Source organism: Eumetopias jubatus, unplaced genomic scaffold (assembly GCF_037043125.1).
Source record: "Eumetopias jubatus isolate StellerSeaLion01/CBP00866 unplaced genomic scaffold, mEumJub1_p1.0 scaffold_11, whole genome shotgun sequence".
Lineage (NCBI taxonomy): Eukaryota > Metazoa > Chordata > Mammalia > Carnivora > Otariidae > Eumetopias > Eumetopias jubatus.
In genome coordinates, this window is record NW_028274817.1 from 114,337,071 (window position 1) to 114,358,768 (window position 21,698).

Consider the following 21,698-nt stretch of genomic DNA (forward strand, 5'->3'; position numbering starts at 1 on the left):
TAAAACTCATGTTTATGCATCCTAACTATGAGTTGATTGGATTGTTGATATGTAGTAGGGGTAACACTTCATAGGGTTTGTTAACATGAAAGGTGTGAACTCAGATTTGCATATTCAGGTGCCAAATAGTCCACCACAGGGGCCAGCAAACTCTGTCCTGTTTTTGTAAATAAGATTTTATTGGAGTGACACCAATCTGTTTACATATTGTCTGTGGCTGCTTTTATGGTGCAGTGGCAGAGTTCGAGGCCTACAGCCTGCAAAGCCTAAAATCTTTACTGTCTGGCCCTTTGTAGAAAAGGCTGTTGACCTGGGAGAACTTAGCACCGTTCTGGTTGGGTAGCAAGAGGCTGGGAGAAGTCGCTGTGTACACCTGCCCTTACCTTCTCCCATTTTCACCCGAATACATCTTTTCACCACTTCGAGCTAGAAGAGACCATCCTACATCACAGGAAGAGTTCTGCTAAAATTTGGTAGAGCCAGGTCTTTTTGTAATGTCTTTGTTCAAATTTTATTTATTTATGTGTGTATGTATTTATTTATTTATTTATAAAAGATTTTATTTATTTGTTCAAGGGAGAGAGAGCATGAGTGAGAGAGCAGTGCAGTGGGGAGGGGCAGGGGGAGAAGCAGACTCCCCACTGAACAGGGAGCCTGACGTGGGGCTCGATGTGGGGCTCGATCCCAGGACCCGGGGACCATAACCTGAGCTGAAGGCAGATGCTGAACGCACTGAGCCACTCAGGCGCCCCTTTCGTTCAAACTTTAAAGCATTGCTTCTGGACCAGTGAACCAGATGAAACGGCCCCTCAGTGGGGGAAAGGCAGCTCTGCAGCTGGGGATTCGGGCAGGGGTGGTGGTGTGGGAAGGGAAGTGGGGGAGAGGCTGTGTTTCTCACTGTGCTGGTGGGTTTATGACCGAATGGACTGGCTTCTGTGGCTTTTACAATATCAGCAGATTGTTCATTTTCCCCACTGCCTCCTGTCCTCTGAATAGCTTCCTACACGCTCTCCACTTGGGATCCATTTTCAAAAGAGAAGCGGGGAGTAGTTAGATACCTGGATACGTTGCTTTGTTTTACCCATGTAAGCTCCTCTGGGCCGCTGTTTTCTTCTGAAGTAATCTTGTTTGGTTTTTGTCTAAACGTGGTTAGTGTTCTTCAGATAGTTTTCGCCATATAGAATAGTTTGAAACTCTTCAGCTTTCTCTTATTTAACACAGCATCTCTTTATGTCTTAGCCATTTGGAACTTGCTGAAGTTCCTCCCCCAAAGCACTCAGCTGTTTCGTGCTCACCAACTTTTGCTCTAGTGTGCCAACTGTACTGATTGCCCTTTTCTGATGAGTCCCTTGTATACCTTAGCTATGTCTATAAAAACATCTGGAATGTTCCTTGGCATCTGTTGAGTGGAGAGAACGGGTGGATGTGGAGATGGGTGAAGGGCCCATCCCTGTGGCAGCAGCTGGGGGCTACACAGGTGTTTGTTTTCCTCCTTATTGAGTTCTCTGTTCCGTTCCATCTTGCACCCCCGTTCCCTGCTTGCCAGCATGCTCAAGCCCGCAGTGGAGATGCCAACTTCCCCCAGCTGCTGCCGTTCTCCTGCAGTGAGGTTGGAGGGCTGTCCTGCGCCTAGCAGCCTGGCACAGACTTCGCACTCCTTTGATCCCAGCCTGCTGGCTAGCCTCAGGCTGCCGTCTGAGAGGAGGGAGTATCAAGTCTCCCTCTTTTTTTTTTTTTAAGATTTTATTTATTTATTTGAGACAGAGAGAATGAGAGAGAGAGAGCACACGAGAGGGGGGAGGGTCAGAGGGAGAAGCAGACTCCCCGCTGAGCGGGGAGCCCGATGCGAGACTCGATCCAGGGACTCCAGGACCATGACCTGAGCCGAAGGCAGTCGCTTAACCAACTGAGCCACCCAGGCGCCCTCAAGTCTCCCTCTTGAGTCGGGGTGTTGGTAGACGTTCTTGGAAGGAATCACGTGCTCTGGGTCAGGCCTGCATCCCATGCATACGCCTCGAGTTAGAGGCAAATTTGGAAGGAGGCAGATTTGCCTTTGGGACCTTTGCCCTGTCTTCTCTTGCCCTTTTCTGACCTCGAATTCCTTCTTCCTCAAGTCCAGGTGGTCTAATCTCCCCTCCTGCCCCCGGCCACCGGTGTTCTGAGTGCAGAGGGCACAGCAGTGAACCCGGCAGGCAGTCTTGCTCTCTCCAAGCCTGCGTTCTAGAGGAAGGAGATGGGCAGTAAACAAATGAACAGGAAATACGAAGTCATACAAAATATGTTCATTTGCTTTATACATATGCTTTTTCAAACAGGAGTTTGCCTTGGGATGCAACTAGCTGTGATAGAATTTGCAAGAAACTGCCTTAACTTGAAAGGTAGGCCTGCTATTTGCTAATACCCTTTTATTTAAAAAATTCTTATTACTTAAACTATTTTTCAGCAATACTGGTGAATTATTGACCTCATTTCCTCATCCTCAGGTGCCGGTTCCACAGAATTTGAGCCAAATGCCCGTGTTCCTGTGGTAAGTGGCTTATCTTTCTGGGTTGGGTCATTGTCATTTTTTTTTTTAAAGATTTTATTTATTTATTTATTTGACAGAGAGAGACGCAGCAAGAGAGGGAACACAAGCAGGGGGCGTGGGAGAGGGAGAAGCAGACTCCGTGCTGAGCAGGGAGCCCGATGCGGGGCTCGATCCCAGGACCCTGGGATCATGACCTGAGCCAAAGGCAGACGCTTAACGACTGAGCCACCCAGGTGCCCCGGGTCATTGTCATTTTGTTTCTAGCTCTGGCCTAAACGCATAAGGGGAAATTATTGTTATGTTTTCCTTACCACATCAGGACATTTTAAATTGGATATGATTTTATTACTATTATTAATACTGCTACTATTATTTTTATATGAAACAGCTCTGCTCTCAATAGTCCCTCTTGTCAGCTGTGCCTTGAAGAAACACAGTCCCGGACTGATTCCTTTTTGCAGCAGTTCTCAAGCCTCATGTTTAGGAAAGGATTAACTGCACTGTGACAATACTTTATAACCAACCGCTCACGTAAATAAATGGGCTGTCCTGTCTCCAGACTCGTCTCCTGCCTGTCTAGTTTTCACATTGACGGTCATCTGCCTTTCTAAAACAAAGGTGACGACCTTTCTTGTGCTGCTCCTCATCTTTCACTGATTCTTTTTCCTAGAAAATATTCAGTCCAAGGTTCTTGGCTGGGACTGAAGGCCACTGTGCTCGGTCACCTGTGGCTTTGCTACAGTAGGTCCCCTTACCTGTGGGGAAGACGTGCCAAGACCCCCAGTGGATGCCCGAAAGTGTGGGTGGTACCCAACCATATATATACTCTATTTTTTCCTACCCGTCCATACCTATGATAGAGTTTAATTCATAAATGTGGCACAACAAGAGATGAACAACAATAAGTAATAATAAAATAGGGCAATTATAATTATACTCTATAATAAAAGTTATGTGAGTGTGGTCTCTCACTATCTCTCAGAATGTCTTACTGGGCTGCACTCACCCTTCTCGTGATGATGAGGGCTGTGTGGTGAGGTGAAGTGGGGGAGTGCCACAGGCACCGTGATGTAGTGGCATCAGGCTATCCTGACCCTCCGACAGTATGAAACCATGGATAAGGGGGGGCTACTGTAATTCAAGTTGAGGTGTCCCTGTCCCTCCCATGCTTAGGGTTTATATTTGCACAATCTGAACGGTATTTTTAGATGTATCCTGAGATTCCCTATACCTGACATATCCCCCTTCCTGCAGTCTCCCTTCCCCTGGAATGTCAATGAAACCAGTGAAGAATTTAATTAAAAAAGTAAACCAAACCGATGACTGACAACTTCCTATTCATCCTGGGAAGGCTGTCCTGATCTCCGGTCTTTCCTTGCCTCTGCCTTCTGTGCCTCGTGCCCACCTCTGTCAGAGTGCATACCTCTCCCTTGTGATCGTTTTTTTTTCTTAAGTTTATTTATTATTATTTTTTTTGTAATGTCAACACCCAGTGTGGGGCTCGAACTCACAACCCCGAGATCAACAGTCGCATGTTCTTCTTACTGAACCAGCTAGGTGCCGTGTGATCACTTTTTTTTTTTTTTAAAGATTTTATTTATTTGAGAGAGAGAGAGCATGAGCTGGGGCAGAGGGAGAGGGAGAAGCAGACTCCCCGCTGAGCAGGGAGCCCAATGCGGGGCTTGATCCAGGACCTTGGGATCATGACCTGAGCTGAGGGCAGACGTTCAACTGACTGAGTCACCCAGGTACCCCCCCCCCCGCCCCGTGATCACTTTTCTTTAAACAGTTTTATTGAGATATAATTTACATACCATAAAATTTAGCCATTTGGAAGTCCATAATTCAATGGCTTTTAGCATATTCACAGATCTCTGCCACCATCATCACAATCCATTTCGGACCATTCTCATTATGTCAGAAGAAACCTCACACCCCTTAGCTGACACCCCCAACCTACTCTCACCCCCAGCTCTAGGTAACCATTAATCTGTTCTGGGTCTCTATGGATTTGCCTATTCTGGGCATTTCATGTAAATGAAATCATACAATACGTGGCTTTTTGTGACTGACTTCTTTCACTTAGTATAATGGTGTCAAGGTTGTCTATGTTATAGCATCTATAAGTACTTTGTTTCTTTTCATTGCTGAATCATATTCCATTAGATGGAACACAACACATTTTATTAATTCCTTCATCCATTGATGGACATTTCAGTTATTTCTACTTTTTGACACTTATGAATAATGCTGCTATGATCACTGGTATACAAGTTGTGCTGTGGACATATCTTTATTTCATTTGGGTATATACACCTAGGAGTGGAATTGTAAGTCGTACGGTGACTGTATGTTTAAGCTTCTGAGGAACCGTCCCACTGTTTTCTACAGCGGCTGCAACAACTTATATTCCCACCAGCAGTATGTGAGGATCCCAGTTTCTTCACATCCTCAACACTTGTTTTGTCTCTCTCTCTCTCTCTCTTTTTTTAAGATTTTATTTTTAAGGGGCGCCTGGGTGGCTCAGTTGGTTAAGCGACTGCCTTGGGCTCAGGTCGTGATCCTGGAGTCCCGGGATCGAGTCCCGCGTCGGGCTCCCTGCTCGGCGGGGAGTCTGCTTCTCCCTCCGACCCTCTTCCCTCTCGTGCTCTCTGTCTCTCATTCTCTCTCTCTCTGAAATAAATAAATAAAATCTTAAAAAAAAAAAGATTTTATTTTTAAGTAATCTTTACACCCAACATGGAGCTCGAACTTACAACCCTGCGATCCAGAGTTGTGTGCTGTACTGACTGAGCCAGCCAAAGGCCCCATTACTATTTGACTTTTTGCTTATAGCCATCCCAGTGGGTGTGAAGTTGTGTCTCTCTGTGGCTTTGATTTGCATTTCCCTGATGGCTGAGGATATTGAGCATCTTTTCATGTGATTATTGGCCACTTGTATATCATCTTTGGGGAAATGTCTATTCAGGTCCTTTGCCTGTTTTTGAGCTGGGTTATTTGTCTTTGTATTATTAGGTTGTAAGAGTTCTTTATGTATTCTAAATACAAGTCCCCCATTAGATATACAGTTTGCACTATGGGCATCTGGGGCCGGATTATTTTTTGTGGTGGGGTGCTGTCCTGTGCACTGTAGAATATTCAGGAGCATCCTTGGCCTCTACCCACTAGGTGTCAGTAGTACACTCCTCCCAACCCCCCGTTGTGACACTAAAAATTCCAGCCAAACATCCCGTGGGGGTGCGGGCAAAACCGGAGAACCGCTGATTTTAAGAAACCCACTTCCGTTCTTCTCTCCTCCATCCTGTTCCTTCCCTTCCTTTATGGTAGTCATTAATTCTGTTTTTTAATAGGTTGTCTTTCTTTCTTTTTTTAACAGGTTATCTTTCCATTTAAAAAATATAAGCAAACCTATATATCTACTTGTAACCCGCTCTCCTTCTTAGATAAATGGTAGCATGCTCTGCACGCTTTTTTCTTTCTTGCTTTTTTAACTTAACATTATACGCTGGAGATCACTCCGTGGACGGATATAGAGATATTCCTCACTCTTTTTATAGCTTGCAATTCAGACCATAATGAACCATAACTTCCCAGCCAGATGGTACTTTTAAGTTCTATGCTCAGAAGACCTAATACTAGTGAAGAGTTCCTTATGAAGCTTTATTATAAACATATTTCTTGACTAATGGCTGAAATGGCTGTGCAGGCAAATCATGGGTTTTCTTTCCTAAGATAATACTTTGGGATAGGAAGTGATTTGGGGGGGCGGGGGTAGTGTGTGCTAGGAAGTGCTTTGACCAGTAGGTGCCACTGTTAGATAGCTTTGGCAAGGTTAATTCTTTGCGGACTATTCTTTGCACTGTGTGTGTGTGTGTGTGTGTGTGTGTGTGTGTTTGCCCGTGTGCGCGCGGGCACACGTATATGGATATCTGTTTCCTTTTTAACAAATACATTGGCTAGCATGCTTGAGACACTGTGCCCCCTGGCTTTTTTTTTTTTTTTTGCCCCCTTGCTTTTTGTGCGCATCACTCCCTGTCAGTGCACAGGGAACTTCCACATGCTTCCCTGCTGTATGCATCATTTATTTAACCAGTCTCACACTGATGAATACGTGTCCATTATTTTGCAACTTTAAATCATGTTGCAAATTAGTATCCCTGTGCATATGTCCTTGCGGCCCATGCATGCGCATTTCTACGGCATGCGTTCCTAGAAGGGGAATTACTAAGTCTGAGGATCTGTGCATTTTGCATTTTGATAGCTTCTATACTCATAAGTGAGATGGGAACAATAAAACCTAATTGCTACTGAACATCTTTATGGCCTGTGATCAGTTTGTTGGAGAAAAATAGCCTTAAGAGGCAGCATTTGTGCTGATTGTGAGAAGTCCTCTTAAGGAGAAGGGCTAAGCGAAGAGACTCATCAGGCAGCCGATACCAGGTAGCCTGGGGAAATCAGTTAAACTTGAGCAAGTAACAATGACTTACAGTGGGTAATGGTCATTCTGGCCTTTCCAGCTAAAAAAGTAAATGATTTGGAAACCAGGAGCCTCCTTTGGGTATATTTGCTGCTAAAATCTGTTTCATAGGTGTGGAGGAGGAAAAATAATTTTTACTCCCCCCCTTCTAGGTTCTTGGCTGAGACCCCTCCGTCATAAAAGATTAACAGGACAAAAACAAAGAAAGCTTAATAACCTGTTTACCTCCTGCGTACATGGGAGAAGCCCAGGAAAACCAAATGGCCCAAACCATCATGTTAAATAACCTCTCCAGCTAAAGACAAAAGATGATGTTGGGAGTGGGGAGCAAGTTTTGGGGGGGTTACCTGGAAAAACACAGGAAACAAGGGTATGATTGTGATGCAGATTTAAATCCTTGCTTTCTACATTCATGTGAGTTTCTAGAGATTTAGTCATCCTCTTCCTGGTACAGAGTGGGAGATAACCCTTACAGATGGAGATTTGCCTTTTACCATGTAAATGTCTCTTCCAGCAGTAGACACAAGGGCATCTGGGAGAGAGCTCTAAGAGGAGGTATCTCTTGTACACACAAAAGGAGAAATAGATTTTTTTTCTTTAGTTGACAGTTTATTAAATATACTACATTTGTACCTTATTCTGTAGTTTTTTAAATCATTCACACAGGGACTTAGTAAAAACATACTTTATAGAAAACCATCTGCAAAACTAAAATAAAAATAAGAACACACATTTTACACACATATTAGATAAACTGCTGGAAATGTTAGGAATTACTGTAATGAAGGTGACTGGAAAACATGAAGTGCCTTGACTTTATCAAATCTGACACCAGACCATGACTTCAGAAGTGTTAATGTTGAAACGTCGATGCAAAAGTGTCTATTAACAAAACTGTTCAATCTAATGGTGTTTGAGAAACAGGACAAAATAAAGTACCATTTTTCTTCTACAGATACTTTTCTTTTCTTTTCTTTTTTTTTTTAAGTTTTTATTTATTTATTTGAGAGAGAGAGAATGAGAGACAGAGAGCACAAGAGGAAAGAGGGTCAGAGGGAGAAGCAGACTCCCCGCCGAGCAGGGAGCCCGATACGGGGCTCGATCCTGGGGCTCCGGGATCATGACCTGAGCCGAAGGCAGTCGCTTAACCAACTGAGCCACCCAGGCGCCCTACAGATACTTTTCTAAATCCATTTCCTATGCACTCTCTCTCCCATTCAAAGAATTAATTGTGTGAGCTGATGAGGCAAAAATTGCTTTCAAAAAACAAACTAGAGCCTATTTACAAAACATGCAAAGGGAGAATTTTAAGGTGTTTGTTACTGCAGATCTGCTTAAAAGTGACTACAGCTGAGTGAGAGAAATATACCTTGACTTCTGCAAATATCAGTCCTTCCGCCCTCCTTTCTGGAAGAAATACATGTTCAGGGCATGGCCTATAAAACGGCATACAATGCAAAGACAGAAACAAGTTTGCAAATTCTTTATACTTGCAGCTGTTGAGACAATATTTTTGAGAGCTGAGGTTACCTCTAGCGGCGAAACCAGAGCCAGCTGTTAAGCAGCCAGAACGCTGCAGTAATCAAATACATGACCATTTCTCTTTTAGCACGCTCTTTGTTCTCCTCTTCTAGAAGCTGTAGACGTCTATTTAGTTTGATTATCTGCCGTCTTAACGAAGCTGCATCTACAACAGTCATGTCGTCTGAAGTTCCTTCAATTGTTGTATCTATATGTGACATGCCATGCATGGAGTCAGCTCTGACCAGCTGTCCGTTTTGGCGAACAGCATTTTCACTCATAGAGCGCGCTCTTTTTAGCCTGCCAACTGCACGGATTTCTTCATTTTGAGGGGTTGGAGGAGGTCTTTCTAAATCCAGAAAATCTAGTGGTCTTTCACTTAATGTAAGTACACGAGGTGGTGTTTTTAGTGCCAGAGGTTTAAAGGGAGTTGACTGAATAAGGTCAAGATCTGCTGGTCTTGAAAATGGAATGTCTTCACTATCTCCCGCTACAACAATCCTCTCTGGAACCTGCATAATGACACTAGCGTTTGGAACTCCTTCTTGGAATCCTTGTTCCAGGTCAGCATTTGGTGGTGCTACCTTTAATTTCTCCGGGACCCTCATTTGCTGACTAATACCTTCGGTGTATTCCATTTCATACTGAATTCGACTAATCTCCGCCATCTCAGCAGCAGTGGGAGAAGGAAATGCTGCCCCACTCACTAAATGTGTACCAACTACAGCTTGCTATTTGGCACTATCTATCTGCTTCTGTGCTTCATATTAAATCCTTTAACTTGCTTCAATGTGCCTGTGCTACATTTAGAGCCACTTTGTCCCCCTGGGCCCGCTGAAGGGTCCCCGGCGAGGGCCGCCACCCGCCGGCTTCCCGAGGCGTTTGGCTGGGCGCTCGTAGAGGCAGTTGGCCGATCGCACTGCGGCGCTGGGGCAAACCACCGGCCGGAGCGGCCGAGAAATAGATTTTTCTCTAAGAGTGAAGGTAGTAGACTCTGGGACTACCAGGAGAGAGTGAATAGAATTTATTTTATTGTGTCATTTCTCTGCTTAATCCACAAGGCGAAATAGAAGGCTCTGGGAATTTGCTGAATATTTAGGGTTCTATAGCGAGTCTGATTTTTTGGCTTGTGTTAAAGTAGGCTTACCTGCTTTCTGGACAAGGCTTACCAGGAGCACAGCTGTGGGTGACTTGCATTCTGACTCTTTATCAATCACGTGGCTGCTGCTGACACCCTTGACTTTGATTTTCAGATCTTTCCAGTTCGTGTGGAGGATAGTTCACGGCATTGTGTACTTTCTATTTAGAATATTTTTGGGTTTTGAGACATATATAGGAAGAATGATCTCAATCCAATATTTAGATATGTGGATATGCTTAATTTTTAGCATTTCTTTTCTGTTTATTGAGAATAGTAACTAAAAAAACCCTGGATTTCCATAAGACACAACACTTGGAAAACAAAATCTGTCTTCCACCTTCATACACATCAGTACACACATGTATACTTGGGTAAACGTATTGGTAAGGAAAAGTGAGGAATTTGAAGCATTTTAAGCAAATGCAAATGGACATTTGAGATTGTGGTATTTGATACTATTTCAATTTTAGTTATCATAGATATGACTTCTTTTATCCCTTTTTGATCCAGGGATTTTCAAAGTCAAAATTAATTTCACATTTGACACAGTGGATTTGTGGCATAGTTACATCTAATTAAAAGTCGATTCAGGTGAAGGGTAATTTCTGTTATACATTAAGCATAATTAATGCATGACATTTTCCTACCTCTAGATGAAGCTGTTTGAAATATTTTTTCTCCCATGTTATTTTTCAACAACTTTATATGGAAAGCAAATTAAGAGGCATTAAAACAAACCCGGACAGCCATTCAGCATAACCTTTCAGGTGACTTTTTATTACTTTGAAGACTGCTTTGCATTTAGGACATTGAGTGAGCATCTCCCAGCTAACAAAATGGTCTTATAGAAGTCCTTTGGAGCTTCGTTTGGGCTAAAGAACTTTTCTTCCCATCAAAGCAGCTGCCAAGAAGACAGCTAAGGCTAAAATAGCCTTTTATGGACCAGTTTGGGAGCCTAATAGTCATTTAGTCCTGTCTCCGTGGGGGCAGTAGGTTCAGAGTTGATATTAGGCTGTTGGCCATAGAAACTGCTTTCTATCTGGAGAAAGAACAATTCTTCAGGCATGATGGCTGCTGTCTAATGGCTAGGGCATGTTCTCCACCCAAACCTCCGCCTTATGCCGGCCTACTTTTTGGAAGGAGACGGCGCGCCATGCTTGGAATGAGCCTCCATTAGTGAATCACAAGGGTAGTCTATAATTTTAACAATAAATGACTAAATGAGTACTTCAAAGCTAATGTATTTGAAGGCTTTTGTACCTTGAGCTCAAAGGGAAATGCCTTAGGAATAGGTATTTCAACCACTTGAAAGATTTTTCTGCAGTAGAAATAACTGGATGCTAGTGGAAAGAGATTATTAAAAAGAAAAAAATCACTCTACATTTAGAGCTTGTCTCCTTAAGTGCAGTTCCAAATAGAGTGTATTACAAATGAACTGCTATGACAACCCTGCTTGCAGTTTAGTTGGGGATTTGAGACATACACTGGTGAAACATATAACCAAATATACAGGCAGTACGTGCGTTGTGCCCACATTAATGCTAGCAGGGTTGTCAACTAGGACTTCCTGCTGTGATAGAATGCTCTGTATTTGTGCCATCCAATATGATAGCCACTAGCCACGTGGGGCTGTGGAACGCTTGAAATGTTGCTAGTGTGGCCAAGAAACTGAACGTTAAATGTTATTTAATTTTAATTGATTTAAATGTCCATGACCACCTGATCTAATGGCCACAGTATTGCCCAGCGCAGGTAGACCTTAGATACTTAAGAATCCAGAATCTGGAAAAAATACTGTGGGTTAGAGTAAGAAGAGAAGGTTGTCAAAGCCTGGGAGACTTCATAGAGAGGAGGGGAGGCATCAGCTAGATCGGAATGTCCAAGATTTGCTCATAAAATACAGAGTGGCTTGGCTGAAGCATGCGGCTCCTGTAGAGAAGTGGAGGGAAATAAGGGAGATTGGTACGGATTTGTGGGGGGTCCTTGAGTATTAGTGTCAAAATTAATCCTGAAGGCCCTAGGGAACCAATAAGATAATACCTGTCAACTGTGATATATTATGCAAATACCGTACTCATTGCCAAAGACTTTGCAATAGAATGAGTGCTTTAGGAAGATTCAGCTGGCATGGGATCAAGAGAGCTGAGAGGGGAGAGAAGACTCCGGGCACAGCACTCGGTTGAGTCTTAAGGCAGCCTCAGTCTGCGATCTAAGGAGCTGGGTTGGAGCAGGAGTTAGAGTAGAAAGATCTGGCTGGCAGAGCAGCTTTATGGAATGATTCACTGACTGGATAGTCAAGAATCATTCATACAGCAAATAGCACTTGAACCTGTCTCATGTGCCAGGCTCTGAGCTAGACTTGGGGGTACATCAGTGAAAGACCAGAGATCTTTCAGAAACACACATACTACATTTTGGGTGGAAAGCCAGCTACAGGGAATAAAGAGGGCACACTGGCTTCAGATCATAAAAGTCCTTGGTTGCCATGATAAGCCAAGGTCAGAAAGGGAGTAGAGGGGTGCCTGGGTGGCTCAGTTGTTAAGCATCTGCCTTCGGCTCGGGTCATGATCCCAGGGTCCTTGCCCTGGCGGAGCCTGCAGTGTAGTGAGGATTGAAGTTTTGTGGTTGACAAAGTGCTGGTACTGTTGATTCTAGAGGAAATTCAGGCGAATCCTGTTGGATGTGGGAGATGAGATCAACGTTGGAAGCTAGGCCAAGAAAGCCAGCGAAGTAGACATGTACATACACCCCTACTACATACGACACTCCATACGTTTTCACCCTTCTTGAAGGTCCTCAAATGGTAATTTGTCCAAGTCAGTAAATCTTAGCCAGGTGGAGAAGGTATCTCTCCCATGGGTTTCCTGTGCATTGCCACCATTCCTTTGAGGCCTTCCCAGTTTGCCCCGCTTGCAGTGGAGGCCTCCTGCCTAGCCCCAGCCTCCACTCTGTGACCAGTCCCCACCCCTTGCAACCTCTTTATTGGTGCCACCTCATCTTCCCGCAACACATTCACATCACCTTATGACTCCTACACCTTTCTACTCCCTTTCTTTCTTTTTTTTTTTTTAAGATTTTATTTATTTATTTGACAGAGAGAGACACGGCGAGAGAGGGAACACAAGCAGGGGGGAGTGGGAGAGGGAGAAGCAGGGGGAGTGGGAGAGGGAGAAGCAGGGGGAGTGGGAGAGGGAGAAGCAGGCTTCCCGGGGCGCAGGGAGCCCGATGCAGGGCTCGATCCCAGGACCCTGGGATCATGACCTGAGCCAAAGGCAGACGCTTAACGACTGAGCCACCCAGGCGGCCCTCTACTCCCTTTCTGACCTTGGCTTATCATGGCAACCAAGGACTTTTATGATCTGAAGCCAGCGTGCCCTCTTTATTCCCTGTAGCTGCCTTTCCACCCAACATGTAGTATGTGTGTTTCTGAACTGCCTTGTACTTACACATGTGTTTACTTGGGGTGTTTTCTCTATCTTTTTAAAAAATATTTATTTATTTAGGTGATCTCTACACCCAACGTGGGGCTTAAACTCACAACCCCGAGATCAAGAATTGCATGCTCTTCTGACTGAGCCAGCCAGACATCCCGTGTTTTCTCTCTTTTAGATAGCCCAGTGCTGCCGCTTCCCGGCAGGTTCCCCTGAAGTCTCTTCCTACAAATCCCAGTTGGAAATACTACCTTTGCGATTAAGCCTTTCCCTGACCTGATCCCAGACTTGCTGACTTAGGATCTCAGAGGTCTAGAAATTTCTATTTCTTGTGGCATCTTTTCTTTTTTTTTAAAGATTTTATTTATTCATTTGAGACACACAGAGAGAGAGAGAGAGAGAGAGAGAGAGAGAAAGAGAGAGCATGAGCAGGGGGAGAGGCAGGCTCCCTGCCAAGCCAGGAGCCCGATGTGGGCCTCGATCCCAGGACCCTGGGATCATGACCTGAGCTAAAGGCAGACGCTTAACCATCTGAGCCACCCAGGCGCCCTCTCTTATGGCATCTTGTGTAAAGCCTTGCCCATAGTAGTTGCTTTATACATGGTGGAGTTGAAAGAGATAATGTATATTTATACTGCGAGGGGCCAATTGAGAGCCAGAACATAGGCTAAAATGGGAAGCTAGCATGACCTAGATATTAGAACTCAGCAAACACCCGCAAACAAAAAATAAAACCTAAAACTATAGACTAATATTGGTTATTAATAAAGATGTAAAAATCTTAAATTTAAAAAGATTTGATTTATTTATTTGACAGAGAGGAAGAGGGAGCACAAGCAAGGGGAGGAGCAGAGGGAGAGGGAGAAGCAGGCTCCCCACTGAGCAGGGAGCCCAATGTGGGGCTTGATCCCAGGAGCCTGGGATCATGACCTGAGTCAAAGGCAGATGCTTAACCAACTGAGCCGCCTAGGCACTCCAAAGATGTAAAAATCTTAAATAAAATATTAGAATGCCTAATTTAACAGCATTAAGGAATAATCGATCATGACTGGACAATGTGTTTGTCCTGGGGATTGAATCAATTGATGCATTATATTGATCAGACAAAAGAAAGAACCCCCATATCACCATAGATGCTCAGTAGGCAATCTACAGAACCTAAACCCTCCTGCTCACAATCTTATAACAAGCTAGGAAGAGAAGGGGAGTTTTTTTTTTTTTTTAAGATTTTATTTTATTTATGTATTTGAGAGAGAAAGAGAGAGCATGAGTGGGAGGAGGGGTGGAGGGAGAGGGACATGTGGACTCCGTACTGAGCACAGAGCTCTATGTGGGGCTCGATCTCATGACCCTGAGGTCATGACCTGAGCCAAAAACAAGAGTTGGATTTGGATGCTTAACCGACTGAGCCACCCAGGTGCCTGGAGAAGGGGAGTTCTTCTTCTTCTTATTTTTTTTAAAAGATTTTATTTATTTATTCATGAGAGACAAAGAGGCAGAGGCAGAGGGAGAAGCAGGCTCCCTGTGGAGCAGGGAGTCCGATGTGGGGCTCGATCCCAGGACCCTGGGATCATGACCCGAGCCGAAGGCAGACGCTTAACCAACTGAGCCACCCAGGCGCTCCTGAAGGGGACTTCTTAAACAAGAGAAAAATTACCTTTTATAAACCAATATCAGACAGTAAACTCAATGGGGAAATAGTGGGGGATTCCTATTAAGACTAGAAATGAATAAAAGATGTGCACTGTTTTGACTAATAAAGTTGTTAAAATGAGACCAACTAATGCTGTCTAGAGAGTGCAGCTGGTGTTCTCCTGCCTGTTTGTAGATTTTTGAATCAATACAATCTTTCAGAGAATCAGTTAGGTGGTCTCTTTCACAAACCCCATAAAATTACTCATACCCTCTGACCCAGACATTTACTTCTCAGAAATTCTCCTAAGGAAATGTGGTATGTTGACGGAGATATGAACAGGTACTCATTATAGCATTATTTAGAAGAATCAGAACTGGCAACAATCGAAATGTCTCACAATGGGCAAATAGTTAAGACTATTATGGGGTATCCGTGCAGTGGAGTAGAACTAGTCATTAGAAATGTTTAAGGTTTTTGACTCAATAAGAATGCTCTTGTATCGAATTAGAATGATACAGATTGCATTTAAACATTTCCTCACTGTGTATAAAAATTTCCTTTGTTTCTTGGTGGTGGGGTTCGAAGTAATTTTTCTTTTCTTTGGTTAAATTCCTCTCCAACACTCCCCCTCCCTCCTTCCCCCAAGCTGGACTCAGTAAGTGGAACTTGAGGGCTAGCTGTTTCTCAGATCCTGAGAGTCCCAGCAGCCCTAGATGCCAGAGCTGGGAGGGCTCTATGTCTTCCTGTCCCTTTTCTTTTAAATATTACTTGCCAGAACCAAGGCCACCCCCTCAGTGATGGAGAGAACTGACTCTTGGTCCCATAATGCTTTTACCTCCTGAGAGGGTCATTGATTCAAAAAACACAGTGAGTGCTGGAGGTGACTTTAAAGACAAGTATCTGTGCTTTGAAGTCCGCTCCTCACTAGCTGTTGACTAGTGTTGAAATTGGAAATGACGTGAGCACTGAGTGGCTGGGGAGGGGCAGCAGGAACAGGGCTATTTTGATGGAAGACCGGAGTAAGGACGTTGGTTGGGCAAGTCAGAATTCTTTCTAAGCCTCTGACACTATCTTTGCAGTCTTGGTGAAGATCATGGAACTATTCTCAGCCTTTCTTAAAAAAAAAAGGGTATACAATTAAATGCATTAACCAAGGTTACTTTCAAGTCTATTAAGCCATGGGGGTCAGACTTGACAAGGAGAGACATGTCTAAGAATTCCTTTATTAACAGTGATTGGACCTCACTGCCAGATCATTATAATTGCCAAGAATTAAACAGAGACATTAGCAGTTGCATATAGAATGGGGGCCACATCCCAGGCGCTCTTCTTTTGGTGCTTGGAATAATGATATGTTGTTTTGGTTTTTTTCCTTCACTGGGATATCTTCTTCACTAACACCTGGAATTCTTCAAAACTAACTTCTCCGTCTCCATTCTTGTCCAGTTCTTGAAAGAGTTCATCTAGGGTGCTGGGACCCTGGTTTTAGATGAGAAGGATGGGAAAGGGGAGAGGAGAGAAAAATGAATCAGTTACCGCTACCCATTTTCTGAAAGTAGAGACGCTGGGTCTGTGTTCCAACAAGGCAGCTGAGGTTTCAGTTACATGCCACTGATGGTTGAGGGTGGAAAGCCCAACTTTAGCTCCATGTCACCAAACTGGCTACCTGGTTTTTTCTGTATCATGCATTTATCTTTTTTTTAAAAAAAGATTTCATTTATTTCAAGAGAGAAAGAGAGAGAGTGTGTGCATGGGCAAGCAGGGACAGGGGCAGAGGCTGAGGGAGAGAGAGAATCTGAAGCAGACTCCCCGCTGAGCACGGAGTCCTAGAGGGGGCTGGATCCCAGGACCCTGAGATCATGACCTGAGCCAAAATCAAGAGTTAGATGCTCAACCAACTGAGCCACCCGGGCGCCCCACACATTTATCATTTTAATACTGCTAATGTGTATTTTAATATACAGTTGACCCTTGAACAGTGCAGGGGTTACAGGCACCCACCCCCCACAGAGTCGAAAATATGGGGACAACTTTTGCCTCCCCCCAAATGTAATGACTAAGAGCCTACTGTTGGCTGGAAGCCTTCCTGATGACACATACAGTTGATTAACACAGATTCTGTATGTTTTATGTATTAGATGCTGTATCTTACAATCAATCAAGCTAGAGAAAAGTGTTATTATGGAAATCATAAGGAAGAAAAAATACATTCATCGTACTGTAAAAAATCCGCATATAAGAGGACCCATGCAGTTCAAACCCATGTTATGTAAGGGTCAACTGTAATTGGTTTTCTGTGTAACCTTAAGTATTTTTCTTTTCTTTCTTTTTTTTTTTAAGATTTTATTTTTTTATTTGACAGAGAGAGCGAGAGACAGAGAACAAGCGCAAGCAGGGGGAATGGCAGGCAGGGGAGAAGCAGGCTTCCCACTGAACATGGAGCCTGATGTGGGGCTTGATCCCAGGACCCTGGGATCATGACCTGAGCCGAAGGCAGCCGATTAACCGACTGAGCCACCCAGGCGCCCCAGTATTTTTCTTTATGTCTCCAAAAACGGAGAAGGAATCTTGGGGCTTCACTGGACTGCCGAGGAGCCCATGGCTCACCAGTTGACAATGCTTGCCCCAAGGTTTTCCTGGGAGCTGGTTCTATGTAACCCAAGGCAGCACGGTGCCGTGGGCTCTCCGTAGCCTGCGCACTGCCCCCAACTGCCCTGTGGGGGGGAGATCCACTTCACAGAGGAGGGAACTGTGCTCTGGGACAGCTGCTAACTGGCTCCAGGGCCCACAGCTGGTATACAAAGGGTTCGAGGTTCAAACATTGACTCTAGAGCTCAAGCCCTTAACTAGGATCCACACCAGTTTTTCCCAAGCCCCTGGGTTGCAGCCCCCCTCTACACCCTGCAGGGTGACAGGATCAGTGGTTCTCACACTTTGGCGTGCAGCACGGTCACCAGATGGGCTTGCTGACCTTAGGAGATACAGAGTGACAGGTCCTACTCCCAGAATTTTTGAGTCACTAGGCCTGGGGCAGGGCCTGAGAATCTGTATTTCCAACAGGTTCCCAACAGGTTCCCAGGTGATGTTGATGCTGCTGGGCCAGGACCCATCACACTTGGAGAACCAAGAGATGTTGCAAGAGATCATGTTAGGCTTGACTCCCTTTTGACTATTACTACTCCTAAAGTGTCTTAAGCAGACTTAAGTTTTGCCTCTGGCCTAAGACTCAAATCTTAAAGCCGTTACAGCTCTGCCTTTCAGGTAGGAGTTTATCTGTGGCAAAATAGTACCTAGGAAACTCACTGAAATAATGGTTTAGTTTATAAGTCAGCGTCAATACTTAAAAAAAATTGTGGTAACATTTACCATCTTAACTATTTTTAAGTGTAGAGTTCAGTACTGTTAAGTATGTTGACATTGTTGTACAACTGATCTCCACATCAAGATATGTTTTAACCCTTAAGATTCCTCTAAAGACATTTGATACGTTGCTGTGATCAGAAGACAAAACTAAGTTAGTTACTCAGCGTTTGTTGTATAAATATCAAACACTTTTCCTGAAGCGTTTATGAGATTCTCAGCCATACAAGGCGATGATGGAAAACCTTAGTAATCCTTAAGAAAATATAATCCAGTACGTGATATGGTAAGTAGATTTTTCAAAACTTACCATCAGTATTCTTACCTTTATTCAAATTGTAAGTCATCATACCTGCTTTTTGTAGGAAATACCTAAACCATAGGAAAATATAGAAAAATTCCCCAGTCTTACCTTTTAAAACAACTTGTTTGAGTAGACTGCCTAGGCTTTCCTGTCAGATTATTATTTTTCTTTCTTTTATTATGATTATTCCTTCCTATTATTATTTTTCTTCCTTTTGAAAAAATCTCAGAGTGTTTTTTAGAATTTAATCTTTCTCAGAAAACTTTGTCTTAATTTTTAATTAAAAAAGTCTCTTTTTCTGGGGCGCCTGGCTGGCTCATTTGGTAGAGCACATGACTCTTGATCTCAGGGTCGTGAGTTCAAGTCCCACGTTGGGCTTAGGGCTTACTTAAAAGTAAGTAAATAAAATAAAAATCAGGAAAGGTGGTTTTTTTTTTTAAAGATTTTATTTATTTATTTGACAGAGAGACACAGTGAGAGAGGGAACACAAGCAGGAGGAGTGGGAGAGGGAGAAGCAGGCCCCCTGCCAAGCAGGGAGCCCAATGCAGGGCTCGATCCCAGGACCCTGGGATCACGACCTGAGCTGAAGGCAGACGCTTAACGACTGAGCCACCCAGTCGCCCCTAGTTTTTTTTTTTTTTTTAAGTCTCCTTTTCTGCTAGCGCCTTTAACTGTTTTTAAAAGTTATTTTATATTTTAACTGTAAGCAAATGAGGAGAGATTGGATTATATCATTGAATTCGGCCACTTCTTTTTAGTACTAAAACCAGAAACCTCAACAGCTATAACCAGAAACCTCCTCATGTGTCATACTGGCAGAAGGGACATTTCTGGTTAAAACCTGGGAAGCCAATGCTTTCTTCTGAAGTTACAGCTAAATAGTGACCAAGTTGGATGAAAGGGTTGCACAGTCACTTCCATTTTGAAAATGGCTTTTTTAGTTGTGAAGTAGAGAAAATGTATTGGAGCAAGGAGATCAGCCCGCCTCTCTTTCCCATGATTGCCTCAAGATGCACTTTGTTGGTTTTTTTTTTAAGATTTTATTTATTTATTTGACAGAGAGAGAGATAGCGAGAGCAGGGCACAAGCACGGGGAGCGGGAGAGGGAGAAGCAGGCTCCCCACCCACCAAGCAGGGAGCCTGATGCAGGGCTCGATCCCAGGACCCTGGGATCATGACCTGAGCTGAAGGCAGACGCTTAACGACTGAGCCACCCAGGCGCCCTCAAGATGCACTTTGATTTAGACAACTCTGGGATAGTTTTGAAGAGAAACTATCTGGCTAGAGATTTAATCCCTTCCTGGAAGTTGTTTAGAAATGCGGGGCTGCCTCATTAACACAGATTTAGGTGCTTAACACAAATTTAAATGCTTTTGAAATATAAATGGATGTCACCAGATGGCAATTTGTCAGCGCAAAGTGGGTTTTCTCTGCAGATTGCCTAGTAAGTCTTCTTGACTTGGTCTTCTTGACAGGTCCTACCTATAACGATGAAGCACGTCCAAGGTCAGCTAATATTATTTTGCACACCTCTTTGTTTTCCTAAGAGCCTGGCCCGGAGATGCTGAATCCAGGCTGAAGGCCTTAGCGTGTTGGCTTGGTGACCTATGGGTCTTCTAGACCTAGCTTCATTAAAAGGGCAATCATTGCTTCCTTTTACTCTGGCTGGTCATGGAGAGTTCTGTGCCCAGGCTGTGGGGCATAGAAGGCTTGGCCCCTGCTTTCTAGGTGCTTGCCATCTGAGATGTGGCCTGCCACCAGGGAAGAAAACACACGTTCAAGAGCCCTTAGTCAAGGAATGCCCTCGCCTTGGCTGCTGTGTGCTCTGCCCCAGAAGGAGCCCTGATCAGTACTGCATTCTTCCGCCTCCCCTGCATCCTCTCCTCTTCCCACCCCTCCCTCCTCACCCTCAGAGGCCCCGTTTATGGGCTCTGCGGTGGTGCACTCACTTTCAGTAAACTGGGGAATTCCATCTGAATCAATAGCTTCAGCTCCTCCTTCGACAGCTGGTCTGGATCACCTTCTTTGGCTGCGTATTTTTCAAAAATGCTCTTCAGTTCTTCAGGAGACTTTTTTACGCTCATCGTGGTGGCCTGTCAATTGGGAAAGAAATGAACTCACCAAAAAGCTGAAGCGGAGTTTTATATTGATGGTTTTGCCAGCAGTTCAGTGCCTTTGGGCTCTTTCCTTGGTGTAGTAAAAATAATCATCTTAGTATGTTAAATGTCTGTTCTCAGAGTCCATCTGTGAGGAGATGGTCCCTGGAGCCAAACCCCTTTTTTTAGTAATCATGACATTCTCCACTTTTTATGCACCTGGTCTGTGCTCTGTAGGCTGTGGTCTCCAAGAAAGCTGACTACAGCTTCTAGCTTCTAAATTACTGGAAATATATTTAGATGGCACCAATCCACTTTTTCTCCTGACCACTATCTTTCATACCGTTCTGGAAGGAAGCAGAAGAAGCACCAGGTTGTACTAAAATCACACTTACCTGGTTGCCCAGCAGCAAGACAGCTAGAGGAAATCAAGAAGTAGGAGTGTGAAGAGTTGAGCAGGATCATGACTTTTATAGTCTTCACAGACACACCACCCTGATTATAACATTTTCCTTTTGTTTGCCATTTAAGGGTAATTATTAATGGTTTTTGAAACCCAAGCTTAAGACTGCATGAACCTCATAACTAAGGGCAAGAGCCAATAAACGGCCACCTCAACAGTTGCTTAATGGTTCAGAGTCCCAAGAGTAAACTTGGATTTTTTTTTCCCCCTTACATTGTATTTTCCCTCCAATGTGGCATTACGATATTTGCTCACTGCTCACATTTTCAGAAAGCTTAACTATGGAGGGTTGGATATTTTTCAGTTTAATTGCATATTTAGGCTTGAAACAATAACTTTCTTCACATCCAGAAAAAAAAAGAATGCTATAATGGATGGTCAATCCTGTAGAGTTTAAGAAATTGCAATATGGCCGTTGAAGTCCCTCTGATGTTTTGTACAGATTAGGTGCTTAAATATTTGAATAATTGAATGAGTGAATGAACAGAAGTATCATTGAGAAGTAGGCTTAAGGAGTGGGGAGAAGATACATAATAATTTGTGATTTTATTTAGCAAAGCAAGATTACCAACTAGCGTGGTAATTTTTCAACTTTTTCATTATTTGTTGCTCCCATATCTGCTTTTTTATTTCTCATTACCCCTTTCCTTACCACATATATGTATATATAAATTTTTTTTATTGAAGTATAGTTGACACACAATTTTCTATTTTCAGGTGTACAACATCCCCCCATATATA

General features: G+C 43.7%; 2 protein-coding genes and 1 pseudogene across 6 annotated transcripts in view; 1 reads left to right on the top strand and 2 right to left on the bottom strand.

The window, feature by feature from the left end:
• The window catches only part of CTPS2 (CTP synthase 2), a 100,826-nt gene that overhangs the window by 35,909 nt on the left and 43,219 nt on the right, over positions 1-21,698 (top strand). For all 5 annotated transcript variants that reach the window (XM_028092576.2, XM_088028859.1, XM_028092577.2 and 2 more), the window contains exons 12-13: positions 2,316-2,378; positions 2,484-2,527. In XM_028092576.2, the coding sequence (XP_027948377.1) occupies positions 2,316-2,378; positions 2,484-2,527 (107 nt within the window). The remainder of the gene's footprint in view (positions 1-2,315; positions 2,379-2,483; positions 2,528-21,698) is intronic.
• Positions 8,537-9,340, bottom strand: LOC114200450 (mitochondrial fission factor pseudogene; annotated as a pseudogene).
• On the bottom strand, positions 16,108-20,482 carry S100G (S100 calcium binding protein G). Its single transcript, XM_028092581.2, has 2 exons — positions 20,348-20,482; positions 16,108-16,212 (listed from the first exon to the last, which is right to left on the bottom strand). Exons 1-2 carry the CDS (start codon positions 20,480-20,482, stop codon positions 16,108-16,110), a joined length of 240 nt encoding a protein of 79 aa, XP_027948382.1.

Excerpts from the sequence above, each read along its gene's own strand:
- S100G (XM_028092581.2), bottom strand. The coding sequence starts at position 20,482 with ATGAGCGTAAAAAAGTCTCCTGAAGAACTGAAGAGCATTTTTGAAAAA. Across the intron at positions 16,213-20,347 it reads AATTCCCCAGTTTACTGAAA|GGTCCCAGCACCCTAGATGA; the intron begins GTGAGTGCACCA and ends ATCTAAAACCAG.